The following is a 25,103-nucleotide window of genomic DNA, read 5'->3' as shown; positions in this document are numbered from 1 at the left end:
AGGGTATATAACCATTGGAGAACATACATAGGAACATGTAAGCAAGAAGATCATGTCTTGTCACGTTATAGCTCCAAATATACTGTGTAGGGAGGGGTTGCAGCACAGAAAAGAAGGATGCATATGCACAACAACAACGCTCACAACAACACTTGTGTGACACCACCCCAAGTCCCACTGTTTGCTCATCACACACACACACAAACACTGCAGCTCACAACAATGCTCAAGTGATCCATCCACACAACACACAGTAAGCAATCCATTCTGGTATGCGTGGCGGCCCAATGCAGAAACACACACACACACACACACAATGCCTAACAACGCTCTGGCATCACACAGCCCCCCCATCCTCCCCTCCCCTACATACACACATCCCAACCCCATATGCCTCTCCGTTCCTTTAACCAGCCTCTTTCGCTTGCTGCTTCTTTTTTTCCTTCGTCCAATGGTTTCTCCCAATGACATAATAACAGCATGCTAGCATCTCTCTCCTATACAGCAAAATACCCCTCGATATAAAACGCCATTTCGCAGAATCTTCTCTGGCTGGTGCCACCAACAACCCACTGCTAGGTGGGGGGACAAAAAGAGAAGCCGTCTCTCACCACCCCCAGCGTGTGACACCTTTGGAAAACAGACCCCCCTTTTTTTGCAAGGTAAGCCTGCTAGCTAGCTAGCTCTCTCTCTCTCTCTCTCTCTCTTGTCTGTCTGTCTGTCTCTCTCTCTCTCTCTCTCTCTCTCAATATTCCCCCCTTGTTCTGCAAAAGATATACGTGCAAGACATTCAAGAGCTGGGGGTGGTGGTGGTGGAATATGCCTGTGATTTACAAGAGAAGGATTTTACAACTGTGTCATGATTCTCTCTCATGCACCAAGGAATAAATCCACAACTCCCCAGTTGCTAGAATGAATTTCTGGTCCTCCCAGGCACTGCCTTTTCCCTCTTCGCTTCAGGTGATGTCCACCTCCGGACTGCCTTTGCTAAAGCATATATGCAACAGATCTACTGGAATAAATTTCCCTTGGCACCATACTTCTGTGTCCCTCTCCTGTGGATTTCTTTCTTTTGGTGAATTTCCCTCCACGTTTACTGCTTGCACACACAGGCTTGCATGTGCAAGAGGGGGAAATAAGACATTGAAGGTGGGTTTGAATTGTATACCAGCCAGGTTTATTCATCGCATTTCCCCCCTCTTTTATTTTCTTACACTCCCCCCCCCTTCCCCCTGTTTTGGGAGACAAGGAAAAAAACATACACATGTTGGGAATGGCAGCATGGCTTGAGAATATTGGGGGGGGGGCCGGACGAGGGGAGGCTGGTTGAAATTTCCAGCGATGCTGGGGTTTTTTTGGCCTTAGTGAAAAGAACTGCCGATTGGGAGCAGCTGTTGAATGAATGGGGAATTCAGCAGGGAGGGCTTGGAGGAAATCAAGCAAAGGAAGATATGCCCATGTCAGTGTTAGGTTGAACTGTGCACGGCGCTGCCACTCAGGTGCCAGCTCTTCCTGGCATTTTGCATTGAGGCTTCGAACCAGCCATGCCTTTAATAAGAAGATGGGGGGGGGAAGGTATCATCACCGCAGTCCACCTTTCGAAGAGTTTGGCTGCAAAGGTTAAGGCCTTATTCTGCAAAAGGGGGGCTACGCACACCCCAACAAAATGCCAATTTGGCTTTCCAGGGTTCAGATCCATCTCCCATCTGGCCATTTGCCACTGACAAGAGAGATTTTCTTGTTAGAAGAATCACCAGAATATTTTGGGGGGGGGGGGATGGACAACCTCCGAAAATGCAAAGCATCAAAGTCCCTGTAAAAGAAGGAGAGGGGTTTTGATAGTGGGACGTGGGGGGCCCTTCCTGGCTTTCCTTCCTGGGATTCCTGGGTTCTGCATAAAGGAAGTCAAGTCCTGTGGCTTACAAGAGGGAGTGTTCCAATGCTGAAAGGCAGAACTCCTGGCTTCTCTTGGAAAGAAAGGGTTATACAGATTTACATTAGGTTAAGATGGCGGGGGTGGGGTGGGGAGTCTCCAGGGTCCTATGTGAGAGGGGAGCTGCACCTAGCAGGTAAAGAAACCTACGTACCAGTACTTCTAGAGTCTATCTGGGTGCTTGATTGTCCAGTCTAGAGGGCCTTGGATTCAGAACCAGCTGTATAATATGGGTCTCAGTCCTCAGCATTTCTGAGCTTGCATAGTCTTCAAAGTGGCAGTTGGAAGTGGCTTTTGACTAGAGATTTTGAACCTGCTGATACAGTTGACTCTGGGCAGGAAGAAACAGAGTTGGGGGGGGGGGAGGTCATGTGCAAGACCTTTTGACTGAGAAAGGCGTTTAGAGCATCACCTTGAATAAGGAGAAGTGCGTTGCATTTGCTTATCAGAGGTCTTGGGGGTGGTTGTTTTGAAACCCTTGTTCAGTTTCTCAATTCCCGTTGTAGTTACAGTATTTGTTTTACTCCGATATTGTGCTTTACTATGATTCCGCTGTATTATATGGGGATATGGGGCCATTGTAAGCAGCCCAAGTAAAGCAGATTATATATTACCATACTACTGCTATTATTATTATTATTATTATTATTATTATTATTATTATTGATGGCTGGGCAGATGGTACAAGAGAAACCTCCATCAATGAAAAGGATACAGAAAACTGATGGATGTTACTTAGGCTCCTATTAGGATAATAAGGTCAAGTCTTTCTCTATCTTGTTCAACTCTTAACTCAACCATCTTTCACCATAAACATATTCTACCAACCCATCTACTAGTTAACCAGTTGATCTTTAAACATAACATCCTATGAATTAAAACATTCTAGCCCTCTTTCCATTAGCACCCCTAGTGTCTCTCCTGGTAGTATCCATTCATCTCCCTGTGTCTATCCAGCCATTCCAAAACCTACACTCCATCCATTCATAAACCCTCACCAGCCAGTCGACCTACCTCACTTTTCCTCCTCCATCTATTCATTCACCTAACTACCTACACCCAGACATATACTCATTCATTCATTCATTCATTCATCCCCAAATGAGCCATCTGCCCATCAAATTCCTCCTGCGTCCAAGGCTCTCTAAACCAGATGTAAATTTTTCTTTCTTTATTTTTCTTTATCTTTCCCAAGCAAAGTTCTTACCTAGCAAACAAAATGGCTGAATGAGTCGCATGATGAGACAGTTGAAAGAACTGAACAAAAGCAACTCCCCCCCCCCCAAAAAAAACCACGGAAATTCAGATGGGTTTGACCATATCGGTCAGGTCATATAGTGTCAAGCAGATGCTATCAGGCAAGTGAGACAAAAGATGGCAAAGAAAAAGCATCTTGAACACACTAGTTATAAAGTAAAAACTCACCAGAAACAGTGCAGGTATCAATATTCAGCACAACCTGGAAAAGGAAAGAAAAAAGAAAAGATCTATTTACCCAGCCAGCTATCATAGCTGTGAAAAATTAACCAGACCATTCCTGAAGCCTTTCCATGTTTCAGTTATCTACCATGGTAAAGCACACTCCTTATTTTACAAATTTGGCTCCAAGGTCACTGAAGATGGCATTGCCTATCTTATCTGCATCTCCACTATTCTCTAGGCCTCAAGGCAGCTAGTGGTGGGGGGGGTGGAGTTAAAGCTCTCACCAATATTTTATAAATGGTATCCATGGATACTGTTAGGATAGATTGCTTCCCACCCATCAAGTGCACTCTAGCAAGAGAATAGGCACTGCTGGCTTGGGGGCTATAAGCTACCACCCTTTGGATTCAGCAGTTGTGCAGCAGAGAACCATAGACTCAAACAGCAGGAAAGGTCCTTCGAGTCAGGAGGACGCCTGGGTTCTCTCCATCAGGGCTGTAGCGAGCTTGGTGTAGTTTTCAGAAAATATTGGCTAGTGGAGGCAGTCAAGGCTTCCAGAATTTTTAGGAAAGGCACAGAGAGCAAAAGAGGCTTTCAAGCTCCGGCAGCCATGTCCCATCACCTCTGCCAGAGGCCTGCTGCCTCTGAATACCAGTTGCTAGGAATCACAGGTAGGCAGAGTGGTGGTTACGCTTGAGTCCAGCTTGCAGGTTTCCCATCTGGTCAGCCGCTGTGAGAACAGTAAGCTGGACAAGATGAGCCACTGGCCTGATTCAGCAGGCCCACCTTAGGTTCTTATATAAGGCCAGGATCCAATTTCACTTACTTGAAAATAAAGGCGCTTCCAGACTTATCCCTATTTCCAGGCGGGATTCAACCATGTACCGGCAAATCCAGGTAGCACAATTATTGCTGGTTGCGAGATCTTGTGCAACAAAGCCCCTTCCCCAAAGATCGGGCTATTTGCAATAAGGAAGGTGGTCGGGAAATACAGTACAAAAGGTGAGATAACCTTTGCTTTGACTCGTCATCCAACTCCATTCCACCCCCCCCAAAAAAATATGAATGAATGCTCATTAAGTAGCCAACATCTGTCTCCTTGCGGACAAATCGGGATGAATGCTCAATAAACAGGTTGTCTGGAAGCATCATGTCCCAGTGAATTCAATGGGGCTTACTTCTAAGCAGACATGCGTAGGATTGTGTAACCAGTTTATTGTTGTTGTTTGTTTGTTTGTCTGTTTATTATTCTCTTTTATTATTCTTATTCTATTGTAAGTAAAGGTAAAGGGACCCCTGACCATTAGGTCCAGTCGTGACTGACTCTGGGGTTGTGGCGCTCATCTCGCTTTATTGTCCGAGAGAGCCAGCGTATAACCTCCGGGTCATGTGGCCAGCATGACTAAGCCGCTTCTGGTGAACCAGAGCAGCACACGGAAACGCCGTTTACCTTCCCGCCGGAGCGGTACCTATTTATCTACTTGCACTTTGACGTGCTTTCGAACTGCTAGGTTGGCAGGAGCAGGGACCGAGCAACGAGAGCTCACCCCGTCGCGGGGATTCGAACCACTGACCTTCTGATTGGCAAGTCCTCGGGTCTGTGGTTTAACCCACAGCGCCACCCGCGCCCCTTTTATTCTACTGTACAGTAGTTAATTTCTAACCATGTACACCTGAGTGCTACTGGGGTAGAGAACACTGAAGCTCACATTCCCAATCAGTCTGTTTCCCTGGTGCTGTTTTATCATCCATCTTTACTTGGGAACTGTATCTTGCAGTCTTCTGAATGTCTGGGATGGGGGCGGAATATTTTGGGACTGGGTGAGAGACAGGGTGTGTTAAAGAGATGTAGATGTGGGAAATCTGGAGAATAAGAATCCAGGATTCTCTGCAATGGAAAGGAGTACCCAGCAAATCAATAAGGCTGTCAAACCAGGTACAAGATGACCCCAATATAAAGTTTAGCCTCTGCCAGCCAAAATTAGTATTTATAGGAGGCCAAAAACAGCAAAGCAAAGAAAAACACACCTGGGCGCTGATTTGATAAGTGACACTGTATTTTGGTGCTTGAATCTTGCACATGTGTAATTCAAATGAAAAACTAGGTTGGCTAAACTCAGCATTTGTCTGGCACTGTATACACAGCATACCTTTAAATCATATACAAAACACATTCCCACCCTCACAAAAGAACCCTAGGAACTGTAGTTTGCAGTGGGTGCTGGGAACTGCAGTTCTGTAGTAGGATAAAGAAATAACATATCCTAAAGACACTGCAGTCTCTGCTGTCCCTCACTCCAAGAAGTTTGAACCCTGGGTAAGCACTTGGAACCCCTGGAATCTCACACTGCTCAGAGATAAGGATGGTGTGCAAATATAATTTTTTTTTAACACCCCCCCCCCCATGTTTTAAGCTGCTTTTATTTTATCTGTAAGCCACCTTGAGGGGGAAAGTTGGGATATAAATAAATATATAACAATACTGATAAGGTATGATGTGTACACATCCTGGGGGAAGGCTCTCTCTTCACTTTTCTGTATGCTATTAAAATATACACAAGGCCAGTGCTTTTTTTCTTAAAAAAAATATTTAGGTGTCTTCTCATTTTCCTACTCATATTGAAATACTGCCCCTCAATGAGGCCAAACTTAGATTCACAAAATGTTTAGGGGTATGCGTATCCCTGCATACTCAACCCCCTGGAAAAATAGCACTGCTCAAGGCATTTCAGATTTAAATGTGTTCTTATTGCTACTTGTGAAATTTTGATGGGTCTGGGCAAAACTCCACAGTGGTTGGCATGGCTGGAGATTTGGGCTTGTCCGAGGAAGAACCCAAAGTAAGAACTGCAAGGTATACAAGGGTGGAATATATTGCTTTCCCCTTTTCTGTTTGGTTGGCAACGTTACTAAATCTGTGCAAAAGCTAAAACAAGACGCCTCATATTCTATGCTTGGGATCACTCTTCTCTTTTGGTAAATTCTGAATTCCATACAGTTAAAGCACACGCTCCCCCCCCCCCAATAATCCTGGGAACCTCACAGAGCTACAATCCCTAGCACCCTTAGCAAATTATAGTTCCCAGGATTCTTTGTAGGAGAAGAATATGCTTTACATATATGGTGTGTAGCCTTAGGCCACTTCTGTACAGTTGGCTTGCAAGACCTTAGATCTCAACTGTTTAGTACTTCAGCTTCATAAATGTGTGGCCTATTTGCAAATTTGCCGATACCTTCTGTATCATTACAGGTGGAGCCAGATGATCACTTACCACCCAGTGCGCAAGTTTTCGCCAATAACTGCTTTTTAGTCATCCCCTTAAACTTTGTTAACTGGGCCCTCCAGGATACTGAGGGTGTGGAGGCGGGTGTGGGAATAAACCGAAGAAAGAAGGAAAGATGAAAGAGAAAGTCTGGGTGCTCTGCTGTAAAGGAATTAAGAAAATAAGCCAAGTTTTGTTTAAAACCTGCATGGTGTATCCTCACACAATAGTCGCTTCCAGACCTTGATCTATTTGCACAAAGTTGATGGGGACGTCAGATGACATTTGCTATTTACTGAGCATTCATTCTGGTTTGTCTGCATAGAGGTTAGATGTCATTGCAGCAAGCAAATGTTATCCCACACTTTCCAGTGCAGACATTTTCTTTATTGCAAAAAAAAGTGGTTTTTGGGGAAGCAGGTTTGTTTCACAGGAGCACCAAGTCATCTTTCATGCTGCAACCTGAATTGGTCAGTATGTTGACTGAACCCCTCCTGAAAACAGCAATAGTCTCGAAGGGTGCAATGTGTTGATGAGGCACAGTGGAACAGCAATCTTCATGCAAAACTAACAAGTATACAGGTCTACTTCAAATTTGTATCAATTCTATACCTGCTTAGCATTCATGTCTTCCCCCAAAGGATCCTGGGAATTTTAGTTTGGCGACAGGGCAGAGTATTCTGTTTGAGATCTCGCAGACTCCTAAGATCCAGGCTTGCAGAAAGGGAATGACTGTGAAACCAGTTCACACCTGTGGTGTAGACATGTACTAAGTACTTAAAGTTAAAATAAGCTTAAATTTCTGCAGAAGCCACAGACCTCTTCTCTGAAATCCAATCCCTGCCCCTTCTGATTCATAGGGGCTTGCTATGACAATTCAATGGTTGCGAATTCGGCACATGATCAGAGGCAGTCTCTTGTGTCTGGTCACCCAGCAAGTGAAGAAATAAATGGTCCCACCTGATGTGTTATATATTTTTTCGTTTTATTCCGTTGACAAATAGTGGCTTTGGGTATGCACTGCATAAACATAGCTGGAAAAATATAATTATGTTCCCTTGCAATTGGCCAACCTGCAATTGATAGAAAGGACTTGCAATTGATTGGTAGTCCTGCGTATTCAGTGGTGAAGGATCTTCATTATGCACATGCTAGACAGAGAAGCACCCTTTTAGTGTTGCTTTATGTTTCTTGGCTTAAAGCCTGAAAAGGAGTTTGCATGTTTAAACCATCTCTCAAACTAATCTGCATATATCCCCATAAAAATCAGTGTGGCTGTGGGCATGTTTCCCACAAACAGATGTATATGCAGTATGAGGGAAGCAGTTATTCATGTGACACACACACACGCCAATTTGCAATTAGAAATCCTGTGGCGGAGTTTGGGCTTTCAAATTTCAGCAACGTCTTGTGCAACGCCAAAATTCAGTGCCTCCCCAGCCTCTTGCCTTCTGTTGTAAGTCACTGTCGCAGGGGACCCTGCGGCCCCCTCTTGGCCTGGCACCAAGCGCAGGCGAACTGATCACGCTCCCCTAAATCCACCTCTGAGATATGGAACCACCCAGAGGGAAGTTTGCCTCTTCACCTGCTCTCTGTGGGCCAAATTAGATATGGGCTGCGAATATACCACACAGTTAAAGCACATGCCCCCATCTGCATACAATCCTAGGAACTGTACTTTCTTGAGGGTGCTGGGAATTATAGCTCTGTGAGAGGTAACTTGCAGTTCACACTATTCTTGGTGTGTGTGTGCTTTACATGCATGGGTCTACACAGCCAGGGTGATAGGGACTGTAAGTCCATCTTCCTTTCACAGAAGATTCTATACGAGACACAGAAAAATCCTGATTATGGGGATGACTGCAGCGGTGGAGCAAGCCGATTGGGCACCAGGGGTGGGGCCAGCCGCGCATGAGGCAGGGTGAGCTGGGGTAGGACGCTCCGTGAGGCCTCCGAGGAGTCTGCCTGCCTCCTCCCACTCAGCCGCCCTACAGCTGAGGGGGAGGCAGCGGGAGGACCGTGTGGGGCAGTATGGAGCCTGCGGGCACCCAAGTCACCCCGTCACTCCCAGGAGAGACGTGTAGCTCAGGCACACTGCAGGCCCCGTGGTGAGTGCCGCCCAGCATTTTGTCACCCCCCCTCAGTGGTGACACCCAGGGCGGACCGCCCCCACCGTCACCCCTTCCTCCACCCCTGGATGACCGCAAAGCTATTTTAATCTTGAAAGAAAGTAAAATACAAGTCTGAGAAGAACCCATCAGAGGGCAACTAGCCTATGGTGCTGAGGGAAAGTACATGTTTGTGAAAGAAGGACACAAAGCTGGGAAATTCGGTTTTGAATCATTTTAAGCACCACCTCATCAAACTATATACTTTTAAACTGTGTTGTTTAAATTAATAATGTCTTGTTATCAAATGCCTTTAATAGCTTTGACTAATGGCTGAGGCCCTTTTCATTGCCTTTTACTGTTTACAGATGCCTACATTATTTTTACACTCAATTTCTCCTGCTTCTGCAGTTGTTGCTGGTTTTGTTATTGTAAACCAACAAGTCCACTAGCGATAAGGATAGGAGTGCAGATCACTAGATGAACTATTGATTTATTTAATGAATAATAATTTCTAAAATGAATAAATAAATAAATAAATAGTTTATCTGAGGACCAGAATACCTGCAGTGAACATCAAGGTATCAGGGATTGGGCTAAAAACTTTCCCCCACTGCATGTCTTTACTCAATTTCTTCTTTTTTTCTGTCTCTCTTCATTTCCTCCCCTTTGCCCAGAAATCATTAAGTCACACAGCTAGTTGGCTCCATGTCAAGTTGAGTCAGAGAAATCAAGCGATCCACATAAACCGACGTGTGCCTCAAACTGAAGAGCAGAAGCTGAAACTCAAAGTCTCCCAAACTCAGAGAAACCCGAAGGGAAGAAACAGAGGACAAGCACATTAAAAAAAAGGAAGTCAAGTAAACTTGGCATAAAGAAACAGGAAACATTTCTAGGCTTCCCTGAAACTTGCTGAAGCTGCATATTAAGAAGAAACAGAATTTTACCACAAAATATATTTGAAAGTCCAAGAAGAAGAAGAAGAAGAAGAAGAAGAAGAAGAAGAAGAAGAAGAAGAAGAAGCAGCAGCAGCAGCAGCTAGAGGCAATCCAGATTTCCCCCCAGAAATCTCTAGTAGCTCTCCAGTTGTAATTTAGTACACCTCCAGAAAGGCTCTTGCAAGCTTGCAGAAAATCTCCAGTAGGTACCTAGATATTCCATAGTAGCCTTCCAGTACTCCACCAATAGGCATCTAGATGCAATCCAGATGAAGCCTCCCAGAGGTTTTTCTACCTGCTCTTCAGGATTTGCACAACAGTGACCCAGAAACTCTTCAGTTATCCTCCCCTGGCTATTTCCAACTGCTACCCAAGCCTTCATCTTCTGACTGTGGCCTCCAGAGGGAACTTGTCTGACAGATCTCCAGAATTTCCTCAGAAACCATCCATAAAATTCCCAGCTATTCTCCAAAAATTATCGCACCTTCTCTGGAAACTTATATTGAAGTCCAACTAGATATTCTACAGAATATCTGAAGAGAGCACTTCCAAGAGAATCTAATAGTAAGAAGCAATTCAGAAGGAGCTCTGATTGTGTTCTTCACAGGGTTCCCTAGGGTTTTGCAACAGTTGTAGGACAACCTTCCCAGCCCATATTATATCCCGGTTTCTTCTACACACTGAACTTGGTGAAAGACAATAATCCCCTGGTGCCATTTTCCAAAAGCTCTTGTGCTTTTAGATTCTGCCCACTGGAAGAGGAAGCCGACCACAATAGACAAGGCACTCATCACCTGCTTCCTTGAAAGCATCACCACCACTATTTTTCTTCACCACTCCCAGTTTTCTTTCCTGCCGCCAAGCTGGAGTCACTTAAACGCTGGAATGAGGAGAGGATGGTCTGGTGTGAGAAAGGTGTCCAGATTCTGCTCACCACTGTGGGGGCCTTTGCAGCCTTTGGCCTCATGATCATCGCCATTGGCACAGATTACTGGTTGTATGCCCGTGCCTTCATCTGCAATACCACCAACATATCTACTGAGGAAACCCCCCAGAAAGACAAGAAAGATCCTGGAGGGCTCACCCATTCAGGCCTCTGGAGAATATGCTGCTTAGAAGGTGAGGGGCGCAGTCCAAACGTTGTTAATCCATTCCATAAAGTTCTGGGATAGGTTTCAGGGGTGGCCACTGGCCAGGAACCTTAACACCCTCTCTGCAAAGCAAGTTTAGGGAAAAAACACTGGAAAATAAGGAGAGGGAGACAGGAGAATTGTAGGACAGTACACCAAGCTGGAGCAAATAATAACAAAGATGCGACAAGGGAGAAGCCCTTAGTGTACGATTCATCTAGCATGAGAAAAGGCTGGAAGAAGAGGAAATGAAACTAGTGGAAAGAACTCACGAGAAAAGTATTGGGCCTAGGTCCTAAGGCATAAATCTTTGTAGTTCAGTAATGATTAAAAATGAAGGGCATCTACACACAAGGGCGGTTTAGTACTGCTGAGGCACTGCTTTCCCCCACTTAGCACGAAAGAAAATTCAGGTGGTGGTTCTGCTCATGGCTAAGATTGTTGCAAAATGTTATGTAAGCTTGATTCAGCAGACACCCCCTGCAACTTTACTTGGAAGCTTCCTGCATCGCAGGGGGTTGGACTAGATGACCCTAAGGGTACCTTCCAACTCTTCTACGATTCTATAATTCTCCTTGCAGCTTCTACCTCTAATTGCTTCCTATGTAATGTGTCAGCAGTATTAACTATGAATCCTCTTAATTGCTCTTAATTAGTGAGTTCCTACCCTGTGGGGTGGGAGGGTTTGATTACTAATTTCCCTCATTATTTTGTCTTCCGTATTGTAAAATAAAGTTATTTCACAATAAGAAAAGGGGAAGAAAATATGAGAGGATACCAGTAATCAACCTCCCCCCTCCCCCGGCATTTACAGGGAATAGAATCTGGCTGATTACAGGGCAATTCACCAGCCATGCTGAATGGGAAGCAATTAAGAGGCAGAAGCCACAAGACAGAGGCTTCTAACTAAAGGCACAGTAGCTCAGAAAAGTTTAATGGTTTCCTGCTCCACACCAGACAGGCTGACGCAGCAGTTTTATTGCATAAATGAATACAAATAATACAAATCGGTTCTGAAGAAAACACCGGAATGCAACAAGCTGGCAATAATATCTGGATTCTCTGTAAAACACAATGGAAACAAAGGGTGACAATTCCAAACTTAAGCTGCAAGCTTGGCAGCAACCCAATACCCGATAGTATGGCCTGGCAGCTGTTGACTGAGAGATTCAGTTGATGAGACAGGATGAGAGGAAGGCAGCTGGAACAGCAATGAAAGAATCTGTCTATACAGATATATTCTAAAAGCCAGTCACCAACATTGCATTCCACTGTCCCGCCATTCAGCCACACTTGTGCCCAAAGAACAGAATACACAATGGAGCAATGGAGCGAGGAGTAGGCTTGATTCTTAATGGGTGGGGTCACCAGGGGCAGGGAGCAGGGCTAGTCCCTCATCTGGAGTGTAACTGGGAAAGCATGCAATCTTACAAAAGAAAACCTAAGCAGTGTCCTTGGAGATACAGCAGCAGTGAGGGCAAAACCCTGCCCCATTTCTCCTCCCCCATGCGGCGCTTGCAGTCTATAAACCCACCACAATCCTGCCTGTCACAGTGGGCAGGACACCAACAGCGATCAAGTACATATTGTTGCTGTTATGAAGCTCTCTCCTTGCTCTAGAATTCCTCACTCTACCCACATAACAGTAAACAGGCTGCCATGTTGCCCACACAAGGTGCAGTCAAAGATCCCAGGTTCTCGCCAAGAAAAAGAAAGCCTTTAAACGCTCAGAGGTCTGCAGGTGCTTGCGCCCCTTGCCCTCTTCCCCCTGCTCATGCTGCTACACCCCACAGAGCAAAATTAGGGTCCTTCCACACTAGCTGTTTCCCTCTCCTGCTGTGGCCCTAAATAAGCCTCTGAAGCCCTGTTCGTACTGAGAGGAAATCCCTTGTTGGTGCTCCGGTTTTATAGAGTCACGGCTTGTGGTGATATCTCTGACCCTAAACAGAATCACTGATAGCTCAGTGGATTAGAGCATGGTGTTGATATACTGAGGTTGCAGGTTCAATCCCCATATGGGATAACTGCATATTCCTGCATTGAATATGCAGGCAGAGATCAGGCATAGGCAAACTCAGCCCTCCAGATGTTTTGGGACTACAGCTCCCATCATCCCTACCTAACAGGACCAGTGGTCAAGGGTGATGGGAGTTGTAGTCCTAAAATATTCTGGAGGGCCGAGTTTGCCTATGCCTGGACTAGATTATCCTCAGGGTCCCTTCCAGCTCACCAGATCCACTTGGGCCCCACCTGGCATGGCCTACAATCTGTGATGCACATGATGACAGAGTTGGTGAAGCCCCTCAGCTCTGCATGTCTTGCCTCTGCATTCCTTCATTACACTGTCACTACCTACCACTCGTACCTGAATTCCAGAGACTTTTCAGAAAGGTTGGAATGATGCAGATTATCAGCTCCAGAGAGGGAGACTAATTTCAGCCCCCGTCCTTTTCCTCATCAAGCTGCTCATTAGCAAGATTTTTGCCTGCATTGGCTTCCTACGCTTCCATCATTACATGGCCAGCAGCTAAGGATGGATGAAACTGTCCAATTAGGGTTCTCTCTGTTTCTCATTTTTACAGTCTTAAATTCAGTTTCTGCATCAACCTGAATATATTTTTAGTCCTCATGGGGAAAAAATTGTCAGCTTCATTTTGCACATTTCTCCTAAAATACTTATTTTTATGCATTTTTGTCCAATACACATATTTGTACAAGCTATTTCCCCCTAATATAATGAATTTTTTGTTTGCCATATATGCTTTTTGTGCATATTATGTGGAACAGCATTGCAAAATTCAGAGAAATGTACATTTCAAAGAGTAATTGTCTTTTGGTTCACTGGGTAGTTTCTCGGCAAAACAGAAACAAAATTGATTTTTTTATTTTATCCCGACTTACAATGCAGTGCCTTCCTTCCCTCATTACTTTTTAAACAGGCTGTCATTCACCTTTTTCTGGGTTGTTTTTTTTAATGTTCGTTCCTTTTTTGCTTTTCTTTTTTTGCACTAAAGCACAAGAATTTTAAAAATTAAATTAAAAAGAGACAAACATCCAAACTCCTGCTGGTGCAACCATGCTGCCTGCTTTTGCCTTTTCCATGGGGAATGGGCACTGTGAGATTGTTAAGAGAAACATAGCACTAAATTCAGTGCCATTTAAATGTGATATCATAGTGATAGGCCTGCTTCTATCTGACTGAATGCCTCAGCAGCACAGGACAATAAGGCCTGGTGTAGAAAGGAGAACAGGCAGGGTCAATGGCCCAAAACATATGGAGACCACCAGGTCTGGTGAAGGCTGACACCAGAAGGGTCCTGATGGACCACAGAACCATTTAATCCAGCATCCTGCTTCCCATAGCAACCAAGCAGACAGCTCAGAAAAGCCCAAAAGCAGGACGCAAAGATAATAACCCTCTCTACCTTTAGTGAATGGCACACATAAATATGACTATTTTATTTAGTCATTGTGGCTGGATAGCCATTGATAGAACTGTCACCTGTGAAAGTATGCATCCCTTCTTAAATCCACCCAAGACACTGCCCATCACCACATCTCGAGAATGAAATGGAGACTCGCACTGTGCCTTAAAGTTTAGACACCTTTCCCGAATGAGCTGGCAACCACCATATAGGTCAGGCTTCCTCAACTCGGCCCTCCAGATGTTTTGAGACCAGGATTCCCATCATCCCTGACCACTGGTGCTGCTAGCTAGGGATCGTGGGAGTTGTAGGCCAAAACATCTGGACGGCTGAGGTTGAGGAAGCCTGGTATAGGTCTTACAACTAGCCAGTCGTAACTCAGCTTATTGGGGGACTACCAGAGCAATGTTGGTGACTATGGTAACCTACCACTCTAGACCTGAAGAAGGTCCCCAGTGCTCCTAGGTGCTCTAGGTGGCTTCTTGGGAAGGGCAATATCTCAGTGGTGCATTGGCCTTACACTCAGAAAGTCCTGGGTTCAATTCCTGGCATCTCCAAATAGGACTAAGAAAAACTTTGGTCTGAAACCCTGACCAGCATATACAATACCGAGCTAGATGGATTTGTTGTCTGACTCAGTAGAAGGCAGTTTCTTATGTTCCTATGAGGTAGCGCTTTATAGTGGCCGGGCCTGCCTTGAGAAATGGGGCTTGGCAGACTGCGCTGAGATTTTGTAAGAGCTTGGGATTTGGTAGGGAACATTGTGTGTCACGGAAAATCCAACAAAGTTGGAGCCAATTACCAGGAGAGGCATCAAAAAACGCTGCTCTGAGCTCAAGCCACGTTCACAGAACTGCTTTGAATGCTGGTCATCTCTGTCTCCCTCTGCTCTAGGGCTAAAGCGAGGGGTGTGCGTGAAAATCAACCATTTTCCAGAGGACACAGACTACGATCACGACAGCGCGGAATACCTCCTACGTACGTATAAATAGGGGGCTTATTCATTCCCCTGCCTTGGCCTTGGCAGTAATGTGTCTCTACTGTTCTCCGTTACCAGGGGAAACAGAGTTTGAATACCACTGAATCTCAGTGTCAGAGGTTGCTGGGGCTGAGATCCAGAAGCCACCCTCAAGATTTAGCTGGAGATGGACAGCAACTCCTACGTATCAAAGGGGGGGGGGGGTTTGCATCAAATATTGTGGTTTCCGGGAGGGGGGGGGTTACTGCACTGCAAAAGGGAGTTGCTTCTCAGTGCTATGGATTCCTTTGAGTCTGCCATGTTGCAGAGAAGGAGTTCACTCATCGTTTCTTCATGCTGGGGATTACTGACAAGTTATAAAGAGGCAGTGGCAGGGTAGACGCAGCTGTGTCAGAAATGCCAAGGATTCCCCATCAGTTCTGCTGAGTGGCTTCTTGCATCCCCCACCCCACCCCTGCCAGGTAAATACCAAATGCAGGGCTGGAATCATCACTACGCTGGCTACTCTCTGGGGTAGAGGCTCCAGCCAAATTAGGGCTCTGCAGTGATTTAATTGCCTGGAATTTGCAAAAGCAATTGCAAAAAAAGAAAGTATTCCTCCCTGCCCTGAATATCATTTACATTTTTTCATGAAACTTTCTAAAGGAAAGGGCGGGGTGCTGCCTTGATTCACATATGTAGGTAAATTTAAATGCAAACTGCCTGGTCAGAAGGAGATGAGAGAGAGAGAGAGAGAGAGAGAGAGAGAGAGAGAGAGAGAGAAAGAGAGAGAGAGAGATGCCTGTGTGCTTGCATATAAGTAACATTAGCCCTCAGGAGGTCATTCATGTAAAAGGATTAGACATTCATGGGGGAATGGCATTAACCATGACAGCTAACTGCATCCTCCATATTCAGAAGCAATACAGCTCAGATTACCAGGCGCTTGGAGCATTAGATAGTTATCTCCTTGTTTCTGTTTATTTATCTGTCTATTTATCTTTATTTAATTAATTTATACCCCTTTTGCCAAACCAACTTTCCAAAGTGACTTATATTCAAAGAAAAATAATTACAACAACAATATCATACAATACAGTGGTACCTCGCAAGACGAATGCCTCGTAAGACGAAAGAGTTTTTCATTTTTTGAGTTGCTTCGCAAGACGAATCTCCCTATGGGCTTGCTTCGCAAGATGAAAACGTCTTGCAAGTTTGTTTCCTTTTTCTTGAAACCGTTAATACCCAGGGTGCATTCAGGGGGTGCAGTTGCGACTTGACTTCGAGGAGCAACTCATAGCACGCGGTGTGGTAGCCTTTTTTTGAGGTTTTTGAAGACTTTGGTGACTTTTGAAGCTTTTCCAAAATCCGTGCTTCGCAAGACAAAAAATTCGCAAGATGAAAAAACTCACAGGACGAATTAATTTCGTCTTGCGAGGTACCACTGTATTAGAAATCAAGTAGAGCACAAAAATAGAAAAACATGGGAGCATTCAAAACCAGCAAAACGCAGTGCTGTCAATCATATTCAAGCACTGTCTAAAAGTGGGAAGGGAAGGAGCTTGTTAGACCTTCCCTGTGAGAGAATGCCACAACAGTGCTGCTGCTGCTGAGAAGGCTTTGTCCGTGGTGCCCACCAATCAAATCTTTGCTAATGGTGTGCCAACAAGCAAAGTCTCCCTGGCTGATCTAAGCCTAGACAGGTTCATATGGGAAAATATAAAGATAATCTTTAAGGCCCTAAATGTTCTGAGACCAAGCTATTAATCAGCACTTGAAACTGATCCTTGAACACTGATTGGAAACTACTGCGTTTGAGGTCGTATAAGTTGCATATGATTCAGCTGCATTGCTCCTACCAAGCATCCTGGCAACTGGGTTTTATACCAATTCCAAGCTGCATTGTTCTCCTGTAGAGAACAATGGAACAGGCCAGTCTGTATGTAACTAGTGCATGGGAAACTGAGGCCAGATCCACCTCCTCTCAGTAGGGACACAGCTTGCAAACCAGCCAAACAGGTGAAAAGAGTTTCTGGTGACAGACGTCCAACTGGATCTAGGAGTACTCTCAGGCTGTGAATTTTATTTTTCAGGCAGGGGCAGTGGCATCAGCCAGGGGGCGGGGGATAGTTCCATCCCAAAGCAGGTTACAGCCTCCATCCAGATGAGATTTCCAGGGGCATCTCATTGGCCACTGCTGGAGACACAAAACTGACCTCAGGTCCTAATCCAAATTGTACCTTTGACACCAAATAGTGCCTTTGATACCTGAGGTGTATGTTTTCAAGGCCCATCCTATTCTTGTATTCTGTTTTACCTGTTTTTAATTCTGAATTCTATATTGTTGTAACCCACCATGGGACTTGCTGATGAAGGGCAGGTAATAAATTTAATAACCACCACCACCACAATAATAATAACAACAAGAAAACACATATGGAAGATCTTATTCAGAGACCTCCTGTATCTCACCTCCTCTGACCAAAAGCAAGCTAGCAAGGCTAGTTCAGTTCATGAAAGCTTTGATTCAAACAACACACTTATGGTACACTTTTGGGGATGACAAAAATTGGTGCAGATATTTGTCCAGAATAATGTCGCCCCTAAACACTAACCTGGACAGCAAGTCTCTTGCAGTGGTGAGAGGGAGGTGGGGGAAAAGGAGCCTTCAGGCCAGTGATGGGTACAAATATCCCATGTACATTTCTAGGATTGGGTGCTCAAAGGCAAATCCTTGTTGCCCAGCATGGGTGTTCTTCATGACCAAAACAATTTCAGAGGCGCTTCTCTTTCTGCAAGCCAATGTCATCTTAATAGTTTTACTACTTTTTACTCTCATCTTTTCAATTTAAGATTAGCCAAGAATTTATGAATGACAATCTTTTCTGGCAGGTGCTCTTAACAGTTCCTTCTTCTCAGAAGTCCTCACCTTTCGCTTAAACAGCTCCATCAGGCCTGTGCCTACAGATGATTTAAAATAAATAAATAATACATATTTTAAAATAATACCCTGATATTTTTCAAAGGGAAAGAGGAGCAGCCATTTCACATTCCCCTTTAAACCAAAAACAATGCAAGACAGATTAGCCTTCCTCCTTTCCAATGCCTGTAACAGCTGAGACACAGAAGTTCACATTTTGGAACTGACATTAGCCCTGGCGGCAAGAGAGTTCTCTTGGTTGTGCCTCTGAAAATCCATTCTGATTTGACATGAGTTAGGATGGAGTCACTTGCGCATAAGTAAATCTACTCTTCTACTCTGAAAAAAATTATCATATGCTGCTCCCTGTCTCTCTTAATCAGAGGCAGTACCTTCTTTTTTCTGGACCTTATCGCTGTTAAACTGCTGTCCCTATTCCAGTGGCGCGGTTAGGTAATTTTAGATTTTGAACTTATGCCCTCTCTCTCTCTGTAGGTGTATTACTTCACAGTGACCTGGTTCACATAAGACTAAGCTGTGGGTCGTTTAACAAACCATGAGTTATCCACAATTTGTCCCAAAGATGGTCAAACAAACCATGGCTTGTTCCCCCCAAATTTGGTTTGTTTTCCAATTACCCTGGCCTGGTAGTTTGGTGAGCATCTGGAGTGCAGCGGCCAAACAAACCATGGAAAAGTGTCACAGTAAAAACAAAGAAGGGTTTGTATACCAACCACAAACCATGGCTACAAACTGTGCAGGGGCGAAGCTAGCTGCCCCAGCACCCAGAGCAGCACAGGGGCGGGGCTAGCCGCCTGCACGGTGAGCGTCTGGAAGGGTGTTGCTAGCTGTCTGCGCGGTGAGCGTCCAGGGGCGCCGCCCACACAGCGAGCGTGGGGTGGGGTTGGCGCGGCGATGTCAACCGCCCTCACGGCTGACATCCGGTGTGCACCGCACCTCCCGCACCCGCCTTCCTCCACCAGTGAAACCATGGCCCCAAACCCCCCACATTGTTCAGTCACTGTGACACTGTTTAAACATAATGCTAAGCCATGGTTTAATAAAACAGTTAAATAGACTGCAGCTTAGCATTATGTGTGAACCAGGCCAATGTGGTAAGCCAGCCCTTCTGTGTTTGGGATTCCCCACTAATTCTGCTGAGTGGGGCCCTAAATGACTGATCTAGCTTTTGAGGATGCCTAAAGTATGTGTGAAATATACTAATATTGTTGTTCATCAAGGTTCGTCTCCCTCCTGAGGCCCCCATGACATTTAAATATCTGCGTGAGGGGTAAGATACATTTTGTCTCTAGCACGCAAGCACATACTCTCCCAACAATTTTCACAGACAAAAATAGGGACATGCTTATTACACCCCAGCTCTCATACCAAGGATAGCTGTCTGAGCCACCCTCCCTCCCATTACAACATTGCTGAAAGCCCTGGTCATTGACTTGCTTACTTTAATCATTTACTTGCCTGCCCCTTAACACAGATTTAATAGCTGGGAGACTGCTAGCTCACTTGGTTAAAGCTAGGGATTTTTTTAGAAGTATGTGATGTACAAACAATTGAAACGGAATAAACCTATATGAAAAATAATAATAATTTTCATAACAATAAGTTACCAACATTTCAAAATATATCTCAGCAGCTGCAGTGTGTGGAACAGCTGGCTGCACACTGCATTGCATGCATGCACATGCATTGAAAAGCGACAAGATGTAGTCACTGTTCACTCTGACATGAAACCTCTAGAGATTCCAGGAAGAGAGCAGAATTCCAAAGGCTGACAGTTCTCACACTCTCAGAAACCAACAAGACATCCCCAAGAGGCCAAAAAGGAAAATAAAGAAAAAGGACGGAAGGAAAGAAAAGATTGTGATTTGTGAGGGATGAGTACAAAACAAAACAAAAAATCAGGGATGACCTATGGCAAGTAAGAACAACTAGAGTATCTGCAAACATATAAATGTCTGTGCATGACCACTAAGGCACCATGGAGTGCACAGCCTGCCCCTTCTCCTGCTGCAGTTTAAGAGCTCTGACTTTAAAATAAATGCAGAACACAGGAGGTGGAGGAGAGCCTTCATCAACATATAATAAAGGGGCTCAGAGTGCTGAGGCGGTAAATCTTTCTATGAGAATTAGAGTGTTACAAGCGTGCCCTTTACATTTTCACTCGTGAAATGTTGGCAGGTATGCAAGGTCTGTTTCCAGTGGGGTTTGATTGTTGCTTTTCTTTGTGGGACAGGATGATTTATTAAAAATGGCCACATGCTAAGGGAACGCCAGGAGGGAAGAAGTGTGGGGCATGGATTCAGGGAATGTGATTGGACAGTCAAGTGTTCTATGTGCAACTCTAAGAGGTGGCTCAAGTCTATTTATTTATATTCAAGTTATATACCACCCTTTATCCAAAGATCCCAGGGTGGTGTACAACATTAAGAACATAATTTATGCAGCATAATAATAACAACATAATACATAGCATAATAATAAAACAATTATAATAACAGCCCCCCCCTATTTAACAGGAAATAGATTTTTAATGGCCAGAGGCCTGGGTAAAAATAAATGTTTTTGCCTGATGCCTAAAGACATGTAATGGTGGTGCCAGGTGAGCCTCTCTGGGGAGAGCATTCCACAGATGGAGAGCCACCACAGAAAAGGCCCTTTCTCATGTTGCCACCCTCCAAACATTTTGGGGAGGGAGGACATAGAGGAGGGCCTTGGATGACAGGTGCAGAGTCCGGGTCAGTGTTGGTATGAGGAGAGGTGGTCCTTCAGGTATTGAGGTCCTGAAGAATGGACCCAAAAACTGTCGGCAAGTGCAGCCGATCCAAGATCAGCGTTATATGTTCAAATTGTCTTGTTCTGGTGAGCAACCTGGTTGTTGAATTTTGCACTAGCTGAAGTTTCCAAACCACTTTCAGAGGCATCCCTTTGTATAACACTGCAGTAATCCAACCTAGAGGTTACCAGAGCGTAGGCCACAGAAGTTAGTCTACCACTGTCCAGACAGGGGCGTAATCGGGCCACCAGACAAAGGCACTCCACACCACCCAGGCCACCTGGCAATGACAGTAATGGATCCAGGAGCACCCCAAAGCTACATATTTGCTCCTTAAAAGGGAATGTAACCCCCTCAAGGTCAGGCAGTCTCCCATCCATCCAGTCTAGGAAGCCACCCACTAACAGTGCCTTTGTCTTTTCCGGATTGAGCTTCAGTTTACTGGCTTTCATCCAGTCCATTACTGTGGCAAGGCACTGGTCCAAGGTGAATTACCAAAATTTCAACCTCTCCTTTCAACGTGTTGTGGGGGAGATAATTAATATGAACAGCATCTTTAACCTTTCGACAGGAAACATTTCCCACATCAGTTTCCAACAGCTTCTCCAGCCCACACACAGGCACACAGGGTGTGTCATAGCTCAGTAGCCACAAGTCATCAATGCTGTGCTACAACCAATAAAACCAGGCAGGTAAATGAAGTTGGCTCTAGAGAGGCTGTGGATTGATTTAGGCATTACTTATGTAAAACAAACTATCGGCAGAATCTTGTAGCGTTGACCTTGCTGGATTCCACCATTTCAGAGTGAAGGTACAGAGTGCACCATCAAATACTTCTTTCCCTCTAGATTTTTTCTGAAGAAATCCTGTATGCATAGAAAACCAGCATGTCAGGATGAGGAAGGCTGGTTCAGAACACACCCTGAGAGACTAGTTCTGTCTGTGGAGAGAGCTCTGCTCTCAGACATATATTATTTCCTGCATTGTAATCTCCTCCAACCTACCTTCCCCTCCCCACAGGTGTGGTACGAGCCTCAAGCATCTTCCCCATTCTAAGTGCAATCTTGCTATTGCTGGGAGGATTCTGCGTGGCTGCCAGCCGGGTCTACAAGTCCAAGCGCAACATCATCCTAGGTGCTGGCATTCTATTTGTTGCTGCAGGTGAGTGGGGGTAAACAATCCCTCTCTGGTTCTCTAGTGTAGTTCCATGTGTGTGTCTATTCAGTGGTCAGTTCACACACACAACAGAGAGAAAGAGAGAGAGAGAGAGAGAGAGAGAGAGAGAGAGAGAGAAAGAGAGAGAGAAAGAGAGAGAGAGACAGACAGACAGACAGACAGACAGACAGACAGACAGACAGAGATCCACCAAAAACTTTATCCCCCAGTCTATAGCTGTGTATACACTCCCATTTGCTTTGCATCCAGGTGTTCCCAACACTGCTTTGGGAAGAGGTATACACATGATGTAAGCCACAATCTGTATCAATTCTTCCATTTCTTATGAAATGCTGCATTTCAGTGCATTCCCCCCTCAAACCAGTTTCAATTTGAATTGGTGAAAAGAACCTAGCTGTGTTTTAAGCTGGATATGTGTACACAGCTTATTTCTCTGCCAATCTATCACCCTTCCTTTATCACTTCATGCATGCATCTACAACTTCACAACTATTTACCTCAACCTTCTTACCCATTCCCTCATCTTTCCTTTCTCTTCCTGCTTATCCTACCAGAGGCGGATTTAGGGCAGTGCAGCTACAGTGTCTCAGCGTCTCAACATATAGGGCAGCTGTGTACGGAGCCAGGAGCTCCCAGTTCGAGCCTTGACAACTCCTGACGTATCCATTCACTGCCACCATTTCCCCTCCCACTTTCATCTTTCTCTAACCCATATCCATATGCAGTGAGTCATCTGCCTTCTCTACCTGCCCACCCCACAGCCTCCCTCATTTCACTGTTCTTTATTTCCACAACTCCTCAGGCCTCAGTAACATCATCGGTGTCATCGTCTACATCTCAGCCAATGCCGGAGACCCTGGCACAAAACGCGACGACGAGAAGAAGAGCTACTACTCCTACGGCTGGTCCTTTTATTTTGGTGGCCTTTCCTTCATCCTGGCTGAGATGATTGGAGTCCTGGCCGTCAACATATACATCGAGAAGAACCGGGAAGCCCATTGCAAGAGCCGCACGGAGCTACTGAAAAACCCATCTTCCTCATCGTCGGCCATCTTGCGCCTGCCCAGCTACCGTTTCCGATACCGCCGCCGGTCACGCTCCAGCTCCCGCTCCACCGAGCCATCACAGTCTCGAGAAACCTCGCCAGTGGGCCTCAAAGGCTTCCCTTCCACTGACATCTCCATGTACACACTATCGAGGGACCCTTCCAAAGCCAACGTCAGCTCACTCTACGGCGGTGCCAGCGAAACGGCAACGACGGGCGCGGCTGCGTCGGGCGCAACTGGCAGTGGCGGTGGGTTCTTGCAGCTGCACAACACCTTCCCCAAGGACCCTGGTGTCACCGTCACAGTGACTGGGCCTGGTGTAGCGGGGGCGACTGGCACCCTGGGCAAAGACACCTCCTCCAACACCAACACGCTCAACAGGAAGACAACGCCAGTGTAGGGATGGAGTTAAGGGAGGAGGGGGCATAGGGAGGAGGAAAGATGAAGAGAAGACACAGCTCAGAGAGTAGGTTGGGAGAGTCAGAAAGTTGCAAAGCGAGAAAACAATCCATCCATGCATTTCCTCCCCTCCCTCCCTTCCCTCATCCATCCATGAACTCGCATTGCTTTCCTTTTTTCTAACCCGCCAATAGAACCCAAATTCACACCTTGGGGGAGGGCAAAGTAGCGGAGGAGTATGTTCACCAGGGGGCTTTCATGAATGAAGTGACAGGGATCAGCCATTCCTACAGCTTAAGAGACACTTAAACCAAACACCATTGTCCTTTCAAAACAGGCACCTCAAGGATAACCTAGATGGAGTACTTTTCCCCACCCCACATTGGGATGGAGAAGAGGGGATGCTGTTGTGTCTCAGAGGTGCTTGAGGAAGGAGGATAGTTTTCCTTGCCTACTTGGTTAAGATCTCTAATGGGCAGCCAGATTCAGAATCTGAAAGGGACGTCCGTGTGCGTGTATATGTTTTGAAGACCCTGGCTCCTCCACTCATAAGCCTCTTACAAGATGGCTTCCACAGTGTACTGTGCCAAATTTGGGGCTGCAGTGTGGATCAAGAGGGTGTTTTGTTCCTCAGCGGGTATAAGGGAACCCTCTCTTCTCCTTCACTGCAGCTTAATTAAGGGCTGACAAAAAAGTTTGTGCCAAAACACAGTGCCAGAATTTATTTTTTTTAAGGGCGGGGAAGGTGTTTTAAAATCCAAAAGGACCGACTGCCCCCTGGTGGCTTTTAGAAGTATTTCTAATCCACTAGGCTTTGCTTCAATCTCCTTCTAGTACATGTATGGCTGAAGTCTTTTTTTCAGTTTCCAGCCCATCTCTAACACTGAGCCATAGCTCTTCCTGAGATGAAGAGGTCTCTGGGGAGGAGAGGGTCCCTGCTATTTACACAGGCACCCTTTACCCATTGAAATGATACTCAACCAGTCATTATTGACTTTATTTGTTTGTCTCATCCATTTAATAGATAGATAGATAGATAGATAGATAGATAGATAGATAGATAGATCCCCCTTTTTTAATCTTCTTTTCGATATTGGGAAGAAGAACTTTTAAAATGAAACAAGAAGTAAAAATAGAAATGGATTACACTTCTGCTCATCCCTACCTACCCCCACCCCCAATTCAGCATCCTAGGGAGAATTTTTACATGTATTATAAATATATAAATAGATAGATATAGATAGATAGATATAAACAACAACAAAAACCACACATATATATGAGAAGACGAACAAAATGATTGTGAAGTTTCTTAGGACTTGGTTGATTTACGTTGGTTGTTTTGTTTTTTTAAACAACAGTGGGATTACTATTTCCCCAGCGGAACTTGTGCCAACTGGCAAGCAATCGGTTTTACAATCCTGGTATCCTGATCCTGAACCATGCTCGACTTTGCTCCCCTTCTGCATGCAGAAACGGGTCTGCAGATCCTCACTGCCGATCCAGATGGATTTCCTTTTTTGACCGGGTGCCGCAAGATCCCAAGTGGCCCAATGTATAATGTATACCCCTTTCCATCTCCTTAGAAAAC

The 25,103-nt window shown here is 45.2% G+C and overlaps 1 protein-coding gene and 1 long non-coding RNA gene across 3 annotated transcripts in view; one reads left to right on the top strand and one right to left on the bottom strand.

Moving 5' to 3' along the window:
• Positions 1–25,103, bottom strand: part of LOC309327910 — a 74,489-nt gene that overhangs the window by 12,180 nt on the left and 37,206 nt on the right. For both annotated transcript variants that reach the window (XR_014150672.1, XR_014150673.1), the window contains exon 3: positions 3,359–3,392. This is a non-coding gene — a long non-coding RNA (uncharacterized lncRNA). The remainder of the gene's footprint in view (positions 1–3,358; positions 3,393–25,103) is intronic.
• Positions 147–24,547, top strand: CACNG8 (calcium voltage-gated channel auxiliary subunit gamma 8). Its single transcript, XM_081837458.1, has 5 exons — positions 147–662; positions 9,404–10,783; positions 15,114–15,197; positions 21,912–22,052; positions 22,870–24,547. The coding sequence occupies exons 2-5, from the start codon at positions 10,561–10,563 to the stop codon at positions 23,511–23,513; spliced, it is 1,092 nt and encodes a 363-aa protein (XP_081693584.1). The 5' UTR covers positions 147–662; positions 9,404–10,560; the 3' UTR covers positions 23,514–24,547.

Source organism: Podarcis erhardii, assembly GCF_964252035.2.
Source record: "Podarcis erhardii genome assembly, chromosome: 13".
Lineage (NCBI taxonomy): Eukaryota > Metazoa > Chordata > Lepidosauria > Squamata > Lacertidae > Podarcis > Podarcis erhardii.
Note: the sequence above shows the minus strand (reverse complement) of the source record. Positions and strands in the feature narration are given on the sequence as shown.